The 18,550-nt window shown below is 37.7% G+C and overlaps 1 protein-coding gene across 8 annotated transcripts in view; it reads right to left on the bottom strand.

Moving 5' to 3' along the window:
• Positions 1-18,550, bottom strand: part of Enah (ENAH actin regulator) — a 104,896-nt gene that overhangs the window by 21,506 nt on the left and 64,840 nt on the right. For 2 of the 8 annotated variants that reach the window (XM_036201851.1, XM_036201853.1), the window contains 3 exons: positions 7,947-8,003; positions 3,796-3,807; positions 3,304-3,388 (listed from right to left, as the gene is read on the bottom strand). In XM_036201851.1, the coding sequence (XP_036057744.1) occupies positions 3,304-3,388; positions 3,796-3,807; positions 7,947-8,003 (154 nt within the window). Of the gene's footprint in view, positions 1-3,303; positions 3,389-3,795; positions 3,808-7,946; positions 8,004-9,412; positions 9,682-18,550 lie in introns of those variants that run through there. The other 6 variants (XM_036201852.1, XM_036201858.1, XM_036201856.1 and 3 more) reach the window with 4 other exon arrangements.

Below are 18,550 nucleotides of genomic sequence, written 5' to 3'. Positions count from 1 at the left end.
TATGTAACTGAAAAAAGTGTCAAGCACAAATTTTCTGACTGACAAATCCTTGGTGGCGAGAATAAATGAATAATTCCTACCTCCATTGAAAGGCTTACAAATCTGACCATAATGTTTTAACTTACAAAGTGAGACATTCCCATATCTTTTTAAGAAGTCTCCAAGACTATACAGCTTTCCTCAGGATCGTCACTACTAGCTTGCATGCGGGAAATTCGTAAGCCATTGGCAGAGTGACCTCCAGATTTCACTAAAGCACACGCGTCTGAATTCCAGGGCTGTGGGAAAAATCCCAACAGGCTTGTTTTCTTTGAGTTAAGATAGACATTTTCAATAATTTGAGTCTTTCAGAGAAAACAATTACATAACCTTTCTCAGAAATAAACATAAATACCAGTGTGGCCATTAAAGTATTTTAAATATATTGAATAAAAGATACAGTTTTCTTCTATCACCTAAACATTTTTCTCCAAAACAGTAGACCCTAAATGCAAACAGATGCTGAAAGAACTGGCCAAATGAAATACACACACACACACACACACATTTAGTTTATGTTTATTTAAGACAGTCTGGTGAAGCATGTAAAATATAAGTAAAACGTCAAGACACATTTTATTTATCTTCACTTTGAATGGTGGTTGGGTAAATATAGATTTCAGTTCGAGACAGTCTCACTACGTAGCCCCAGCTGGCTTAGAATTCACACTGACCCACCAGCTTCTGTCTCTCAAGTGCTGGGATTAAAGGTATGCACTACTACACCTGGTGTAGATATATATTTTTTTTTATTGTATAACGTGGGCATTTAATCTCTTAGTTTAAAAAACAAAACAAAACAAAAACGGGGGGGGGGGGATGGGGTGCCTTTGATCCTTTAATCCTAGCACTCGGGAGACAGAGGCAGGAGGATTTCTGTGAGTTCAAGGCCAGCATGGTCTACAGAGTGAGTTCCAGGACAGGCTCCAAAGCTACTCAGAGAAAGTGTCTCGAAAAATAAATAAATAAATTTAATTTAATTAAAATACAGTTGAGTTTTAACGCCACAAAGCTCCTGAGATAAGAATCAATACTTACAACAGAATCCGATCAGCTCTTGGTCCATCCTGCCTCTGAAGGATAATGGGAGTACTGTACACTTTCATTACTCCAGTTCCTGAGTTCTGTGCTGGGACTATTATCCCCCTTTTATAACTTTCAGATAGTAGTGATGATCTGAAAGCTATTTATAGATACTAACTAAATTATCCTCTATGTTGAGACAAGCACAGGACTGACTCATGTTTCTTAGAATATATTTTTCCATCACAGCCAAGGGAGCCAAATATTAATAACGAGTAGGAACCAGAAACTGATTTAATGAATGATACATGAGTAGAAACCTATATTATGGTGTATCAAAGGTATTAGATCAACAAGGTTTAATATTAAAATAAATTTATTTTACCAACTAACTTACTGATTAAAAAAAAAATCTACAAAAGCAATGTCTAGTGTAAAACTCAAATAGCATTACAATGAATCTTACCAATACTCACTATTTCTGGTTTCTTTCCACAGAAGTAATTAAGTTTTCAATATTCTTCCATTTACTTCATGTTTCTAAACACAGCAATTTCTAGAGAGATGGTTCAGCCATTAAAGGCTAGGCTCACAACCGAAACTATAAGAAATATTCCTTCTTGAATTTTGTTGCTCATCCATCATACTTATTTCCCAAGGAAATTTCTACTACTTTCCTAAGCTTTTTCCATCTCTACAGCCCCAAATCAACCCTATGTATCCTTTATCACTTCAAGCTTTCAATCAGAACTGTTAACAACCCACTTTATATGGTTCAACACGTCAAATGCTCAAATTTCTGACTCATTCTTTTCTCCTTCCCTTCAGACAAACCCATCAAGAGGCCACAGGCTTCCTGATTCCAAGCAGGGAGGCTGTTTCCAGGCTATGAATTACTCTTTCAAGTTCAATCCCTCTTCTCATAGACTCCAACAGTGTTATACAATTCTTGATTTCTCCTCCCCCCCTTTTTTTTAACAGACTACAGCATTTAGTAGCTTCTCATGAAGCTGTGTAGAAAATAAAACTATTTTTTGAGACAGGGTCTCAAATGCAAACAGATACTAAAGACACTGACCCACAATGAAGTTAGTATGTTCACACAAATGTATAAATAATATCAAAATTCAGCCTTGAATTTGGAAACACCCCCACCCCCCCCCCCCCCCCCCCCGTCTCTACCGTAGAAGTGTTGAGAACACAGTTCTAGCCATTGTCCCTGGCTGGGAAGGTATCTTAAACTGAGCTTCCTCTCAGTATTGACTAATATGAACAGCAAGCAAGCACCAAAAGGAAAGGACATGCTGGCTTCTGAACTCAGAGACCCGCCTGCCTCTGCCTCCCAAGTGCTGAGATTAAGGGCGTGCACCACCACTGCCTGGCACATGCTGTCTTTTTAAAAAAGAACTATTTATTTTTATTGTATGTGTGTGAATGGGTGTTTGTTTTGTTTGCTTGTATGTCTGTGCAGTGTGTGTGCACAGCCTGCAGGGGCCAAAAGAGGGCACTGGACCCCAGCCAGAACTGAAGTTGTAGACAGCTTTCAGACACCGCATGGGTGCTAGAAGAGCAACCATCGCTCTCAACCATTAAGCAACCTTTCCAACCCCATGTAAACTGTCTTAGTGATTGTGTGTGTGTGTGTGTGTGTGTGTGTGTGTGTGTGTGTCTAGTCTAGCTAATTCAGAAAAATCTGCCCCTAAATGAGGTTGTATTACACACCTGATTTTAGCGAAAAGGCAGAGAAGGGATGAAACTGTTATAATTTCAAGTCTACCTCTAGTGCAATCCTCAGCACACATGACAGAAAAAAATCCAGTACATGGTACATGTCTGTAATCCCAGAGGTGGGGATGAAGATCCCCGCAGCGTGCTATGGATCCAGTCTAGCAGAATCAGCTTGCTCTGGGTTCAGTCAAAGACTGTTTGAAAAAAATAATGTGGAAAGCAATTGAAGATACCCGATGTTGCCCTCTGACTTCTACAGATGCATGTGAGACACACACTGATACTGAAGAAGAAAAAACAAACAAACAAACAAACAATAAGGCTGATTGAAGGGAACAGACACTTTTATACCCTAACTCTATTTAATGTATTTTTAGATGTACCACAAGTATGCTTTTTACAAAAAAGCAGATAAAATGAAAGTCACAATTTCAATGAACTGAAGGACATAATGTACTGTCAGTGTCCTTTGGGTCTGCTGCAAAAGAAGGAAGTGCAAATGTGTAGATTTACCTTCTCTGGATTTCCAACTCTTCTTGGGATGGGCCATTTTGAACTTGAGCAGGTAGTTGTGAATTTTGTCTAGGCAATGTTGGCCCTATAAGGGAGGGAAATGTTACAGATGAATGTTACCATTCTACCTAGCTGGGTGGAGGAAATTAAACCATGAGAACAACATAAAACCATCACATATTTAAAAATGCACCTTCTTGTCTAGCAAAATAAAATATAAGCTTTATATAACACAGAGCAAATGAAAGACTGCAACATAATATTGTCATCATCTTCAGAAGGCTTACTTGAAACAAATGGAAACACCAACAATAAAGAAAAAAAAATAAACATTTATATATGAAGAGCTTGAGTGAAACAAGGGTTCAATGAGCACCTGAGTAGGCACCTGTGCTTGGCATTCTCTAAGACAATGAGACATTCTGTTCAGGGCAACTGTTTATGAGGTGACGAGGAAGAACTTAAATGAAAAATCAGAATTAAAAAACTCACCTAAATAGAACACTGGAAATGAAAAACAGGAGAGAGAGAGCATGAGAACCTCATTACTAGACTGAAGGATGCTAATGCATTATCAAACCTGCCCAACTTAAGCTGCCATTTGTATTTCATGGTATGGCATTTCCAATACTGGTCAAACAAGCATTTGCTAAACTCCCATATATTATATTAACCTATTTATAATCTTAACAACTTTTCATTTGAGGTAAGAAAGACGTGGGGGGGGGGGGAGAACCCTGTGTTTATACCAACATGAACTGTCATGAGAAACCACTGACCATCCATTCCCACATCTACATACAATGTAGACCTGCCCTTAGCATCTTAGACTGTCATTAAATTATGGGAAATCTTATTGTCACTGGACATAAAAACTAAGAGAGATACATGTTGTGCCTAGTATAATATGACTAACCTAAGGTTGAGCTAGAACAACCTTGAAATCCACAACGGCAAAAGCAAGAGAGTAATGACAGTTTTCTTCCATTTTGAGAAGTGGATGTCTGACTCCCAGTGACCCACCAAACCCCCTAGCAGGAATTCTCAGAGCTCTCCAGAGTAAATAAATGCTGTGTGCACGAGAACATGTGATCTGTGAGTGAAGATCATGAAAGTAGCTATTTTATCCTCACAGAGCAGCGCCATGGTTGGAAGCAAAAGTCCCTCAGGATATAATACAGCACTGGCACCTCCCAGGTGTAGAAAAACAGGAAAATGATCTAACTTACCTACGAAATTTTTCATCTCTTTACATGTTCTTAGATTAATCATTTAATTTGCCCTCTAATGACAAATTAAATGACAACTGCAGCAATATGTTTCATTAGATATTAAGTCTCCACTTTGAAAATCAAATAAATATAAAATCAACCCCATGTAATTAACAAGAAAAAAACAAAAACACATTTTAAAATCAAAGTCAAATACACACATAAATGTTCACATAAATGAAAATATATAATTGTTGTCTAATAAACAGTGCTTGGAAAATTAACACAATGACTTTTTGAAAAAAAATGTCCCATTGTGCTATACTCTCATGTTTACTATTTTATAGAGAAAAGATCCTTTCAGAAAAAGGTAGAGAGCATATGAGTTGGGAGGATAAATTTCAGAACCTATAAAATTGGGGGAGTATAATTTACATACCCATACTTATATAAAATGAAAGCATTTGGCAAGGCCAACTTAAAAGACCATTGCGGCTTACTGACTTTTAAAAATAACTGAGTGTTTAAGCTAAAACTTCAGCCAGTATAAATAATGGAACAGCTGAAAGTCAGTAATCTGACTGTCATGCTCACATCTAAAGAAGGCATTGTATTTCAATGGCCCCATTAATGAATTAAACCTATGTTTTACCTGAAATCTATAAATTCAAGTCAAAGATGCTAAAATTTCAATCGAACCTTCTTGATATTACCAAACACTTTTTGTTCATTTTTTTTAAACTGACTCTGGGCCCAGCATGGTGGTATATGTCTAACCTCACCATCTGGGAGGCAAGCACGGGAAAATCTTGAGTACAGGGTCACCCTGGGCTATACATACCATACTTACATACTATCAACAAAACAAAACTACTCAAAAAACCCTAACAATCCTGAAATGACTCATAAAACAAACTGAATAGGGAAATTCACTACAGTCTTTTCCTGGCACATGAGATGAGAAAAACTTCAAGGAAGCCTTTAAAAGTGGGGATTTTGATCTACAAATAACTCTTACAATTCTTTGCTATGTAGCTTTATGATAATGAGACATTTGTTTTTCCAGGCATTCTCAAAATCCCTCTCTTTGGCATTTTTCACATCTATATTTAATCTACTTATTTTGTTTTTCCTCGTCAATATTGCCAAGTTGTAAAAAACTAGCATATTGAAATATATGTGTAATTGAACATAATTTAATTATAAGTATACTATAGTTATTAGATAAAAATTCTAGGTAAATTATGAGCTAGAAGTACACAATTACATTTTCCTTCTTGTTAAACAATGTTAAGTTGTATCAAAACTATTATACAAACAACAGAAAGCAGAAACTCAGGTTAGGCAAGGCTTCAGTGGCTGTATTTTCTGGAATGTATATTATTTTTTCAAATGGGCCATATTCTTAAATGAGTATCAATGTTTTCATAAAATATAAAATAGGTACTTTCATAACCATCTCATTGGGCCAATGACAATATTTTAACATGTATGGTATGGAGGTTTTCAGTTATCTTTGTGAAGGGGGTAAAGAAGAAACCATAAGGTACAGAAATGGACAACACTGCTCTAGTCCTGGAAGGAAGAAGGGCAACGAACTGCCTGGGGGTTTGCTTTATAACCTCCCGATGGGTGGTCCTAATTTGCCCGAGGCTAAAAGATGCAAAGCAGCATCTGTGAATTACTGTTCCTAATGAAGACAACATGGCAATGTTGCTGATAAGCATCCTATAAATGATGGAAATCTGCTATGAACCCATCTCTCCAACAGGAATGGCAGTTCAGTCTTGCCTTTAATGTTGAGTTTTGGTTAAAGCACATTTCACTTACTCGCCCATTTTAATTCTCATAAATCTAATTTCATATTTAGCCACAGACTATTTAAAAACATAGGCCTAAAATACAAGTAGGTGCTACTATATACAATACAATCAAACTTACACTTGGCAATCAGATTGTAGACTGTACACAATCGAAGGCCGTTATAAAGGAAACCTGTTTTAACCTGTTATATTTTTATAAGTTTTAAAAATTTACCTTTATTAATTAGGTCAAATCACTTTTTTCCCATTAAAACTGCGTGAACATGGATCTCAAGCTTTCAAGCACAAAGTTACAGTATCAAGTACGTTTTTAAAATGAGCTGAAAAGAGGCCTAATCACACAAGCCCAGGGAACCCCAGGAAAAGACACCACCAGAAGTCAAGTCACCGATCATATGCTATCTGCAGTGCTAGCTGGATTCTGGGAGGGGAGGAGACATTTACATCAAGTCATAAAATAGGCACTCACTGCTGTGACCATCAGCTGGAGCAAATCAAAATATAACTTAGGTGACCATGAGATACATTAGAATTTTCTTTTTTTCCCCGATTTACAGCATGCTTGTGTAAACCAGTAAGCACATCAACTCAAAAAGGATTTTCCTTAAAGAAACCATATCAACAATACTGAGAAACTACACTGAAAAGTCTGAGTACATGGATAAAGTACACACACTAAACTATTAATTCAATTTTTTTTCCATATACACCACCTTACAGTTTTTTTCTCATGAAATAATCTAGCTAGTCAAGGTACATGAGTCAAAAAGGCACATGTGAATCAATAAAAAGTACAAATAATTAAGACATTTTTTGAAACTTGGATTTTCAAAATAGAAAGATTCAGAGTCAAATAGAAATAAAAAGAATTCAAACGATATATAGCTACATACTTGTCTATATAAACAATTTCTTTGTGCAAAATTTATATATATATAAATCTTATATAAAATATGTTATTTTATATAAATTTATATAAAATATAAATGATTGCTCCAACCTGGGGTGGCTAAGTGACATACCTAATTTAACCATGCAAATAATACATGTATGCATACACATGTATGTTTATGAGCGTGAGCATGATAGAAAATTTTCTATAAGCCTAGATTCAGTTCTAAGCCACAGAAGCCTAACCTACTGAATAGAGGAGGTTGTTGTCTGAAACCAACCTGTAAGAGTAAGATCTGTACAACATGCACACCTAGAGCTCATCAAGGTGAACAAAGCTCCTTTCAAACAAGGCACGTTTACATTACTCAAATCATAATGAAAAATGCATATACCCTTTCCTTTTAAACTAAATTGAATGTCGGCTCCCAAAGAAAATTAGAATTTAAGAAATTTCTCTCATTTATATTGGAAAAGGTGAACAAAAATAAAAATAATTTGAAGATTCTATTAACTAAATCCTCACTAGTAAGCCAACTCAAAAGTTAACTCAAAACCACCTACATGAACAGGACAAATATCACAACATAAAACAGAAGCTTGCTTTATATCCCAGATACCACAAACCAGACTATGGCCTAGGGGACAAAAGTTATGGCAATGTGCAAGTCGTATGTACCACAGCTTGAAAAAGTAATGTAAACATAATGTTGCTTACCACAGAAAATACATCGCAAATTAGTGCTGTCCTGGGTAGCAGTAACCTTGCTCTGGGCTGCAACAGACACCTCCGTGTTAGAAGCTTTGAAAGACAATGGGGCCATCTGAAGAACTTCACATTAACTAAAAGGTGCTTTGAAATGTTCAAAATGTATTTATACATACGTCCTATCTAGATCCTCATTCTGGAAACTTTATCACTTTACAGCTTAAATATTTCCTGAGTTATACAATCAAAGAATGCAATCTGCATTTTAAGACTGTATTCTTTAAAACGTTAGTGAAAATTAAAATAGTATAGAAAGTTAAAATATATGGCCAATAGATTTAATTTCATGAGGTCTACCCTCCCATTTATGAGAACTGCATTAAAAAAAATTCCGGGGAATTACTTAATATTAATTTAATTATGATTGCTCACTTATATCAGCTGGAAAAAAACATAGGCTATCAATTAAAAGGCCGTAATATATACTCACTAATATGAGATTACTCTGTACTTGATAATAATAACTAATGAGGTTTATAGAGACACATTTTACTACTATTTTTCCCTAGATATGAAAACATACTTGACAAAAATTAATTACTAAAAATTCTGTGTGGCCACAACAACTAGCCATTTAACCTAAATGATTTACATTAAAATTTAGTTTATCAATGAAATAAATCCATATATTCTTTTTAGGAAGAAAAACTCAAAGAGAAAGTGGTAATTTCTGAAAAGAGGAATGCTTTATCCAATCAATGCAATACCCAAAATTGGGATGAGAAAAAAACTTTTTCTTATTAGTAATAGCATGCAAAGGGTGCATCAATAATTTCTCAGAAAACCCTTTTCAGCAAGGCAAAGATTTTCTTTTCTTATGGGTACTAGCTAAGAAAACAGTTAATGGCTTACATCCACGCTGGTTTAAGGAAGAGCATATTAAAGCAAACAAGACAGCATTTTAGTATATTCTTTAAATAAGACAACTCCTGCTAAGTAAAAAATCAGAACCAAACCAGTTTATAGTCAAAGTCTTATTATCTTAATATGGTAATAAGTTGTAAATACAAATATTTTTTCATCATTTTTAGGAAGACAACATAATCTAATTAAATCTTAAAGTCTTAGATACAGTAGGTACTTCAAACACCAATAAAATTGATAATTCCAGCTTTGCTAAGTATTTCCACCCACCCATCTATTAAAGAAAGACGCATGCACAATATTTAAGTGTAGTAACATAACCATAGGCACACAAAGGAAGACAAGCTCAACAAGCTAATGAGATAAACATTTTAGAAAAATTATGATAATTACATGTGAAACTCCTTTATAAAAATCTTTCTCACTGGTGTTTATAAATTCCACCTCCACCAAATCTTTATTAGTAAACATGCCCAGTCATCAGGTTTACCCTTGAGTCCCTTTAATCCATATTAAACAGGAAAACATACAAGGACAATTAAAAGGCTCACATGAAAAACCTGGAAAAATATCTTGTTTCTGACAGCAAAGGAGCGTCCCCATCCCAGGAGCAATCATTTCAGCAGAAAGTCACCTGACAATTGTCAGAATGCAGGCATCGTTATCACTGCAGACCAATTTCCACGGAGAACTACTATCTTTCTCACAACTCAACTACTACGCAATGTCCTGCGCCTGTCATCGTTAAGCATCTTCTTTCTGGTGACTTTTATTTCTGTTAACAAGTAAAGCACTGATTGACTTTCTGATAGGGCAGCTTGAATTCTACTGCAGTTTGCATTTCCCGGAGATACTAAATTATTCATTCCATCATATGCATACGGCTGGCAGCTTCCTGCTTACTGTTGACACCATTAACTCTTTCTTTACTAAATCTGAGAAGGTTGATTTATATAGGTAAATACATTAATACAAGTTTTAATGCTAGCATTTATCTATGGAAAGACACTTTTTGTTTTTAAAGCAAGCCATACAACAGAAGCTTAGTTAGGGCTAAGGAAACCAGGGTGAAATGCAAGGGAAAACAAACCTAAAGCAATGAAAATTAATCAAGAATGTAGAACTTAACATCTTTATGATATTTCTGCAAGTAATCTAGCCCTCCTCATCAACTCCTTTGGCCTTCTGATCTTGTTCAGATGCTCATCTGTCCTTAATGTAATTTGTGAAACAGTTACCCTTCAGGCTTTGCCCCTGCCTTTACTATTTCTTACCATTTGACTTCTTTTTTAAAACAAGGAAACAAAAAGATATTAAGTAAGGTGATCTGTAATGGAAAATGGCAGGCTTCTTAGCTTTGATCCATCATTCTATTGCATGCATTTTATTATTACCTATAACTACTACAGCAGACCCTTAGAGCTTTTGTGCTTTAAAAAAAAAATTAGTGAGTTGGGCAGTGGTTGGTGGCTTTAATGCTACACTTAGGAGACAGAGGCAGGCAGATCTCTGTGAGTTCGAGGCCAGCTTGGTCTACAAAGTGAGTTCCAGGACAGCCAGGGATGTTACAGAGAAACCCTGTCTCGAGGAAAACAAAACAAAACAAAACACCTAGTGATTTCTATTATTAACTATTAGCCATCTTAAGGTAACTTGTAAGGGGAACACTATCCATCTCAGCACTTTGTATTTCTAAGGATTAAATGAGATGTTTCCTTAAAGACTGGTTTGGATTTGATTTGTCTTCTTGGAATCTGGTCACTGAGTGACAGAGCTAAATGTTATCATTTAAAGGGATGGTATTCACACTTCTGGTCATTTCAGCAAAGCCCCTCAGACTCAGAGGAAGTGAAAGCAAAGGCTAAGGCAAGGACAGAATGGAGGCAGGCACAGGGCCTACCAGCATGAAAAACAGTTAAGTCCCTAAAACAGACTGAACAGGATGTATTTATATACTTATGTGGTGGCGCATGCCTTTAATCCTAGCACTCAGGAGGATCTCTGTGAGTTCGAGGTCAGCCTGGCCTTCAGAGCAAGTTCCAGGACAGCCAGAGCTGTATTAAAGAGGTCATGTCTCAAAAAAGAGGCCATGAATTTGAAGGGGGAATTGGGAGGGTTTGGAGGGAGGAAAGGGAAGAGGGAAATGAGGTAATTTATATTTTAATTTTAAAAAGTTTTAAATCCTAAAAACAACAACCAAGTTCCAGATTCAGGGCATTATTCAGAGACATGAAAATTACAAACAATGAATTTATTCAAAGCAACAGGCACTTTAATGTTTGTTTGTTGTTTGGTTTTCAAGACAGGGTTTCTCTGTGCAGCTCTGGCTGTCCTGGAACTTGCTCTGTAGACCAGTTGGCCTCATACTCTCAGAGATCCACCTGCTTCTGCCTCCCAACTGCTGGGACTAAAGGTGAGCACCACCCCTGCTAGGCTAATGTTGCATTCTAAAAGCAATTTCACAACATTATTTCAAATTTTGTTTTGAAACATGTATGCTTAATGAAAGAAAATCATCTCTCAAGAAATGGAGCACTGTGTAGTTATAACCACATATGGAAAAAAAAAAAACATTATCTAGATCTCTCACTTCTTGGATTTAATCTAGAGCAGTATGTATATGTATCTGGTTTCCTCTCCTTTGCTACCAGAAGGTAATCTTTCTTCAACTTATGGCTTCAAATGTACTTATCATTTACTTTTAAAAAAAGAGAAAAATGGCTGTAAACAATAGATAAATTGCAGATCATTTACTTCACACACAGTACAGGCCTCTCAGTCCACCATGTTTTGTTAGTCCTTTATTTTCACCCAAGGAACAACAGACTGTCTCTAGCTGAAGAAACTTTAGGGGTCAGCTCAACTAGATGCTCAGTGGCTGATAATTTACCAATCCTGTCATATCCTGATGTTCTAAAGACACACTAACCATGCCTCCTCATTCATTTCACTAGTTCTTCTTCCTAAGTACAAATCAAGACCTGTCGTCAATCACCTTTCATGTCTTCCTGCCCTTTGTCATTCAGGTGTCAGGCATATTCTCAGAGAAAACAGCTGTTTAGTGATGACCAGAGCATCTGCTGACTTTCAACCAGCATTATCTACTCAGTTGCATAAACTAGAAATGCAGAGCTGTGACACCTCTTTCCTTCACTCTATTACTTGATCCAAAGCCTGTCCACGAAGCCTCCTCACTTCCCTTCCGTCTTCACTGACACTGCTTGTTTGAGGACCTACTGCTTAGGAGTGTTCAGTGTTGAGAAGTTTAGCGCATACTCAGGGGAGGAAGGAACAGTAACTCTTCTGTTCCATATCCCCATACTTTTTATTTTTCTATTCTTGTTTTATAATGTATATACTATGCCAACACCAAAGTGTGTGTGTGTCTGGTTAAGGAATATCAATTTGGCTACTTTTCATCAAGAATTGAAACAAAAAAAATTTTTTTGAGACAAGGTTTTACTGGATAGCACAACTCCCAAAGATATTCCTTAAGAATACGGAGCTGGAGAGATGGCTCCATGGTTAAAAACACTGGCTGCTCTTCCAGAGGACCCAGGTTTGGTTCCTAGCACTCACATCAGGAAGCTCACAACTGCCTGTAAGTCCAGCTCCAAGGAATCTGATGTCTTCTTTGGGCCTCAGTGGGCAATTACACATACATGTATAGACACTCACACATACACATAAACATAAACAATTAAAGAAAAACACCTCTGAATCTATACACAGCCATTTAGGACAGCCCATGAAAAATCAGGGCAGTCCTAGTTACACAGGTCAGCTGGCTCCTTTCCCATCGGAACGCTAGGCTGCCTTCCCTCCTTTCTCTCTGCACAATAATTCACTCTATGTTAAGTAAGTTGCTTATTAAGAAGCCTCAATATCTGAAGTAACAAAGGACAGCAAATATCTAAATAACAAGAGTTTGAAATTGGTTTTTGAAATTCATAAACTCACAAAATTTTATTGTAATAGTTTTAATAAGTTTAAAATAAACTGTGCTTTCCACTGTGAGACTTATTACATAGAATTAAATACAAGGTTTTAATATGTATTATTTGAAATGGCATTTAAAAATTGTTTACACAGGGCTAGCAAGATGACTCAGAGGTAAAGGTGCTTGTCACCCAACCATGCAAGTCTGCTTGAAGGAAAGAACCAATCCCACAGGGTCCTCTGATCTTCATGTTACAGACTGACATGCTTGTGAGCACACCCACACCCAAACACAAATGTTGACAACCCAAATATCACTGTCTCTCAAGTGTAATAATAACACTCTCTCTCAAGTGTAATAATAACAATGTACCTTTGTTTTACTATGCTTTTAAAAATATGGTGTATTAGGGCTAAAGAGATGCCACAGTAGTTAAATCATTCGCCTCCCAAGTGTGAGGAATTAAGTTTGGATCCTCAGAATCAATATGTCAGATGGGTTAGGTGGCCCGCCTATAACTCCAATTAGGAAGTCAGAAACAGGATACTTGAGCAAGACCTAAAATGCCAGCATCCCAGAGTCTGAGGCAGTAAGATTTAGAGTTGGCTACACAGTCATACTCAGTCTAAAAAAGCAAAACAATGTCCTGTTCAAGTTGTTTTTTAATGCCATGCCATTTCAAACAAAGATAGTTTGTTGTTTAGATCAAACATTAGTATATTCAAAAACAAAATAAAACACACACACACACACACACACACACACACACCACCACCACCACCACCACCCACCATATGTTGCCAAACATAAAAATTGAGAGAAATTTTAAACAAGAGTGCCATATTCCTACTCTTAAAAATCCATAAACAAGGTGATGGAGAGATAGTTCAGCAGCTAGGAACATTGGCTGTTCTTCCAGAGGACCCAGGTTCAATTCCCAGCAACCATATAGCAGCTCACAACTGTCTATAACTCCAGTTTCTGGGGATTGACACACTCACAAAACCTACATGCAGGCAAAGCACCAATGAGCATAAAATGTATTTTTTAAAAAATTGTGAATGTTAATTATTTCAGTTTAAGAAAGTTGTACAATAAATGTAAAATATTTTAAATACTTCTGGTATTTATTTTACTTTCTCACTGACAATTTGCACATTAAATTAGCCTTCCATCACCCACCCTCAACAGATCAGATACAAGGCAGCAGAAATGTATTCTTTATTACCAACATACCACTACAAAACCCTAACATCCAGGGGCAGGATTAAGGTCTCTCTAATCTCTCATGTAATTGCTGGATACACTGACAGCCTCACTAGACTTGAAGATGCTCAAAGGTAACACACACCCTTCAACGAAAAGAAGAGATGAAGAAGGAAGGGTCTGACTCCTCCTGGTATGGCAGAGGAGGTCTGCTGTAGATAAAGGGCACAGCCAGAGGCAGGGACATCCGGGAGAGTCCAGAGAGAACAAGACCCTGAGCAGGACAATGAAAGAGAGGGGGAGGAGAAGGGAAGAGCCAGGAGAGTAAAGGTAGATAATCAAATGGCTGGATTATATAGGGAAGAGCAACCCAACCCCTGAACTGCAGAAGTTTAGGGTAGGGGATGGGATATGACAGCCAAACTCTTAACAGGTAGGGACTGAGGGATGCTGAGAGAAAGAACCTGGCAGCCTGGTCTGCTTTGATCTTGCAAAGGATGTGAAACTTAAAAATAAAACTGAATTGTTCAAACTGAGGACAAAATATCTTCTCAAAATGGAAAAGATATTAATTCAAGCAGATTTTCCAATGTTTCCATTAACAGCAGTGCAACAATTCTGGCTTCCTAAGAACTATGGAGACTCAACATCTATTTATGCAAATATTATAATACTGCACTAAATATACTTGAAAGCTACATTTAGTCTAGCTTAATGAGTCTTTAAGATCCATTTGAAAAGAAAAATCTATGTTTTTAGCCTGATATAAAGGGACATTTTGGTGATTTAATTTTTACATACAAGTAAGTGCTACTGTATTTGTACTATGGCTAATCTAACTCTGGCTTTGCTGGATTTATTTTATATAGCCCAGGAATTAATCATTCAGAATACACTGAAAAAAGTACAGAAGAGAAAGATGTACACCACAAATCTCATGGTACTGAAGTAAGAGCTGGGGCTTAGGTGAGTGTGTTTATGGGTCTGGGTCACGAAGGAACTAAGAGAAGCACAGACCAGTCTAACAGAAAGCCGCTGCAGGGTTATTGGGACCTATGCCTACCCTATCTTCTTCCTAGTGATGCAATGTCATAGCGTCAGTTCCATCTGCAGAGGACTGGGAGACCCATTGGTAGGTGCTCATCACTTAACTAGTCAATACTTTCACACTAGGGGTGTATGAATCCGAGGTTTGAGAATGAATGATTACGACAAAGTATTCCTAAAACAAATCCCTTAGGAAAAATTTATTCTACATGAATGGCACTGGAATAACAAAGAACTTCAGCCCAGTGTGGTGGTGTATGCCTTTAATCCCAGAACTCAAGAGTCAAAAGCAAGTAGATCTCTGTGAGTTCAAAACCAGCCTGGTCTGTACAGTGAATTCCAAAACAGCCAGGGCTTTAAAGGGAGTCCCTGTGCTGGCTAGTTTTATGTCTTGACACAGCTGGAGTTATGAAAGGAGGGAACCTCAGTTGAGAAAATACTTCCATAATATCCAGCTGTAAAACATTTTAATTAGTGATTGATGGGGGAGGGCCCAGCCCATTGTGGACGGTGTCATCCCTGTGCTAGTTAGTGGTCCTGGGTTCTGTAAGAGAGCAGTCTGAGCAAGCCAGTAAGCAGCACCCCTCCCTGGCCTCTGCATCAGCTCCTGCCTCCAGGTTCCTGCGCTGTCTGAGTTCCTGTTCTGAGTCTCTTCAATACAGAAGTGTACGTCAAGTAAACCCTTTTCTCCCCAGCTTACTCTATGGTTTTATCACAGCAACATAAGAAACTACCTGAGACAGACCGTCTCCAAAAAAGTAAGAACAAAACAAAACAATATAAAAGACCTGAAACATTTTCAAAAAACACAACTTAACTGTTTTTTCTTGTGAATCATCTAAGACACTACACTCACAGAAATAGCACGTCTACTTCAGAAGACCCATTTTTAGTAACTTCACACAAGTAGCATGCTACATTTGCTAAATTTATTTCCCTAGCCTATTTCCCAAGCACCACTTTTGTGAAGTATTTACACTGCCTTGCAGATATTTCAAAGTTAGTATTATCTTCTCTATATAAGTAAAGCCATATAAGAGCAATAGCTTTCAATGATTTCATTGTTCCTTTATTGTTCTAATATCATATAGCACAGTATCTAAATAGGAATACAAAAAATTCTGTCCACTGATACTTTTATTAAAATACTGGTTAGATATTTCTATCTTGTCAAGATTATGAAAACAGGAATGCATGGTGTTAACTCCTAAGCAACATACTAATGTGTATGTGGACATGAGGAAGCTGGTACTGCTGCATCTATATAGATGTGTGAAAACTTTTTTCAAAGTTAAAAGGTAAAATCTGTGGGAGAGACCTGGCTGCCATTCTGTGCTGCAATTACATCAAGAGAGAAAGAAGTGGTTCCCAGTCATATATATACATATATTTGTTGTTGTTGTTGTTTGTTTTTTGTTTTTTGAGACAGGGTTTCTCTGTAGCTTTGGAGCCTGTCCTGGACTAGCTCTGTAGACCAGGCTGGCCTTGAACTCACAGAGATCCACCTGCCTCTGCCTCCCGAGTGCTGGGATTACAGGCGTGCGCCACCACCGCCCGGCCCCAGTCATTTCTTATCAGTGTAGAAGAAAAAAAGCTACCTAGTTCAAGTCTGTTTGTCCTCTGTATCCTATACAGAGACCAGACTGATGGAATGACATTCAGTAAAAGGCTTCTCTAGTCTGTGAACAAAACACCAATTAAAAATTGCAAATACAGGTGAAACAAATGTGAGCAAATTATAATGCCTGTGGAGAGAAAGTATCCACTAATGAGATGATGCCTGCAGGTCACTGCAACAATACCGTTATCAAAGCTTGGTGTGGTCAAGTCTGAAGACAGCTGCCAGATGTGCAGAGAAACAAGGATGCAAGGCAGACTGCAGCACAGTAAACTTCAGATTAAACTAACTTGTTAAAGATTAGACATTCCAGATTTACCACAAAAGTAGCATCTGCCTTGTAGTTTTCCTAACTCCACTTCGGTGCAGGATAAGTTCTACAACCGAAGACTAACGTGGCACTCCCTAAAAACCAGACATGAATTCAGGAGACTTCATGGCAGAGTGAGGGTCAGGAGGGGTGCTACAGAATGCTGTGGTCTAGACCTGACATGGCTACCGCACTCACAGGTCACTGCAGCTATGGCTGCCTGCCTGCACGAGGTCAAGGCAACAAGATCAGACAACATTCCAGCACGGAGCACTAACAGGACTCAATGGACAGTCTGGTGAGGCACAGGAGGAGGGAACTGGGGTTGAATATGCCCAATATACATTGTGTACAGGTATGAAACTGTTAAAGAATAAAAAAAGTTCTAAAAAAAATTAGACGAGTCATAATCTAACTAAAGTAGCTTGCCCAAGTACTGATGTTCAGAGACATAAAACTCACTGAGGTAACTATTTTACATTTATTACAATGGTATGGTTTATTTTAATTTACATACATAAAAAGAATTCATGTAATATAACTGTGGGGGAAAAAAAAGAAAGAAAGTCAGCCAGGCTGTGGTGACACACACCTTCAATCCCAAAACTTGGGAGGCAGAGGCAGGCAGATCTCCAAGTTCAAGGCCAGCCTAGTCTATAAATCAAGTTCCAGGACAGCCAGGTCTACACAGAGAAACCCTGTCTTGAAAACAACACCACCACCACCACCCAAAAAAAGGAAAGTCATAAATGTACCAAATACATAGGAGGCAGAGAGCTTAAATTTCTAAAAGGCAAAGCTATAAAAACATCAATGGTTATCACCCTGAAGAGATGGGAGCTTCACACCTAAAAGACCATTTTTTAAAATTGTGTATGAAAAAGGCTACCACACTTACTCTGTCCCTTCACTATTAGAGGAGGAGGAGGGTGGTGGTGGTGGTGGTGGTGGTGGTGGTGGTGAAGAAAGAAACAAGAAACAGTCTTTACCCTCTTCTGATCTGCAAAGTCCTATTTTTAAACACCAGCCTCTTGTGATGTCTTTTTGTGTGAAATATGTAAGATGAAAAGAACTGAGGGAAAAAAAATGATATAAACAAAGGTTTCTGTGTTGCAGGCAAAGCCAGGGGTGTCTGTCTATTAGAAAGATAGAAAATAGTAATAATCAATTCCTACCTAATAGGCACCTTTTGATTTTTCCTTGCTAGACAATGTAAAACTGATACAGAGAATACAGAAACTCTGTTAACAGCAGCAGTTCTCAGGACTTGTATACTCTTAAAAATACTGCAGATACTGGGAATCCTGTCTACTAGGTTCTATCCACTATTAGTTGTGAGGCAGGGTTCCTATGTGTAGTCCTGGCTGTCCTCGAACTCAGAGATCCACCTGCCTCTGCCTCCCAAATGCTGGGATTAAAGGCGTGCGCCACCATCGCTGGCCTAAAAACCAGAAACCTTCTTATCCAGTTCTAGTCGGCAACTTCAACAACTACTTGTGGGTAAATGGGAAGACAGGAAAACAGAGGCTAAAGCTGGGAAGGAAGCACAGAAAACAGCCTCCCTACTA

This window comes from Onychomys torridus, chromosome 11, assembly GCF_903995425.1.
Source record: "Onychomys torridus chromosome 11, mOncTor1.1, whole genome shotgun sequence".
Classification (NCBI taxonomy): domain Eukaryota; kingdom Metazoa; phylum Chordata; class Mammalia; order Rodentia; family Cricetidae; genus Onychomys; species Onychomys torridus.
Note: the sequence above shows the minus strand (reverse complement) of the source record. Positions and strands in the feature narration are given on the sequence as shown.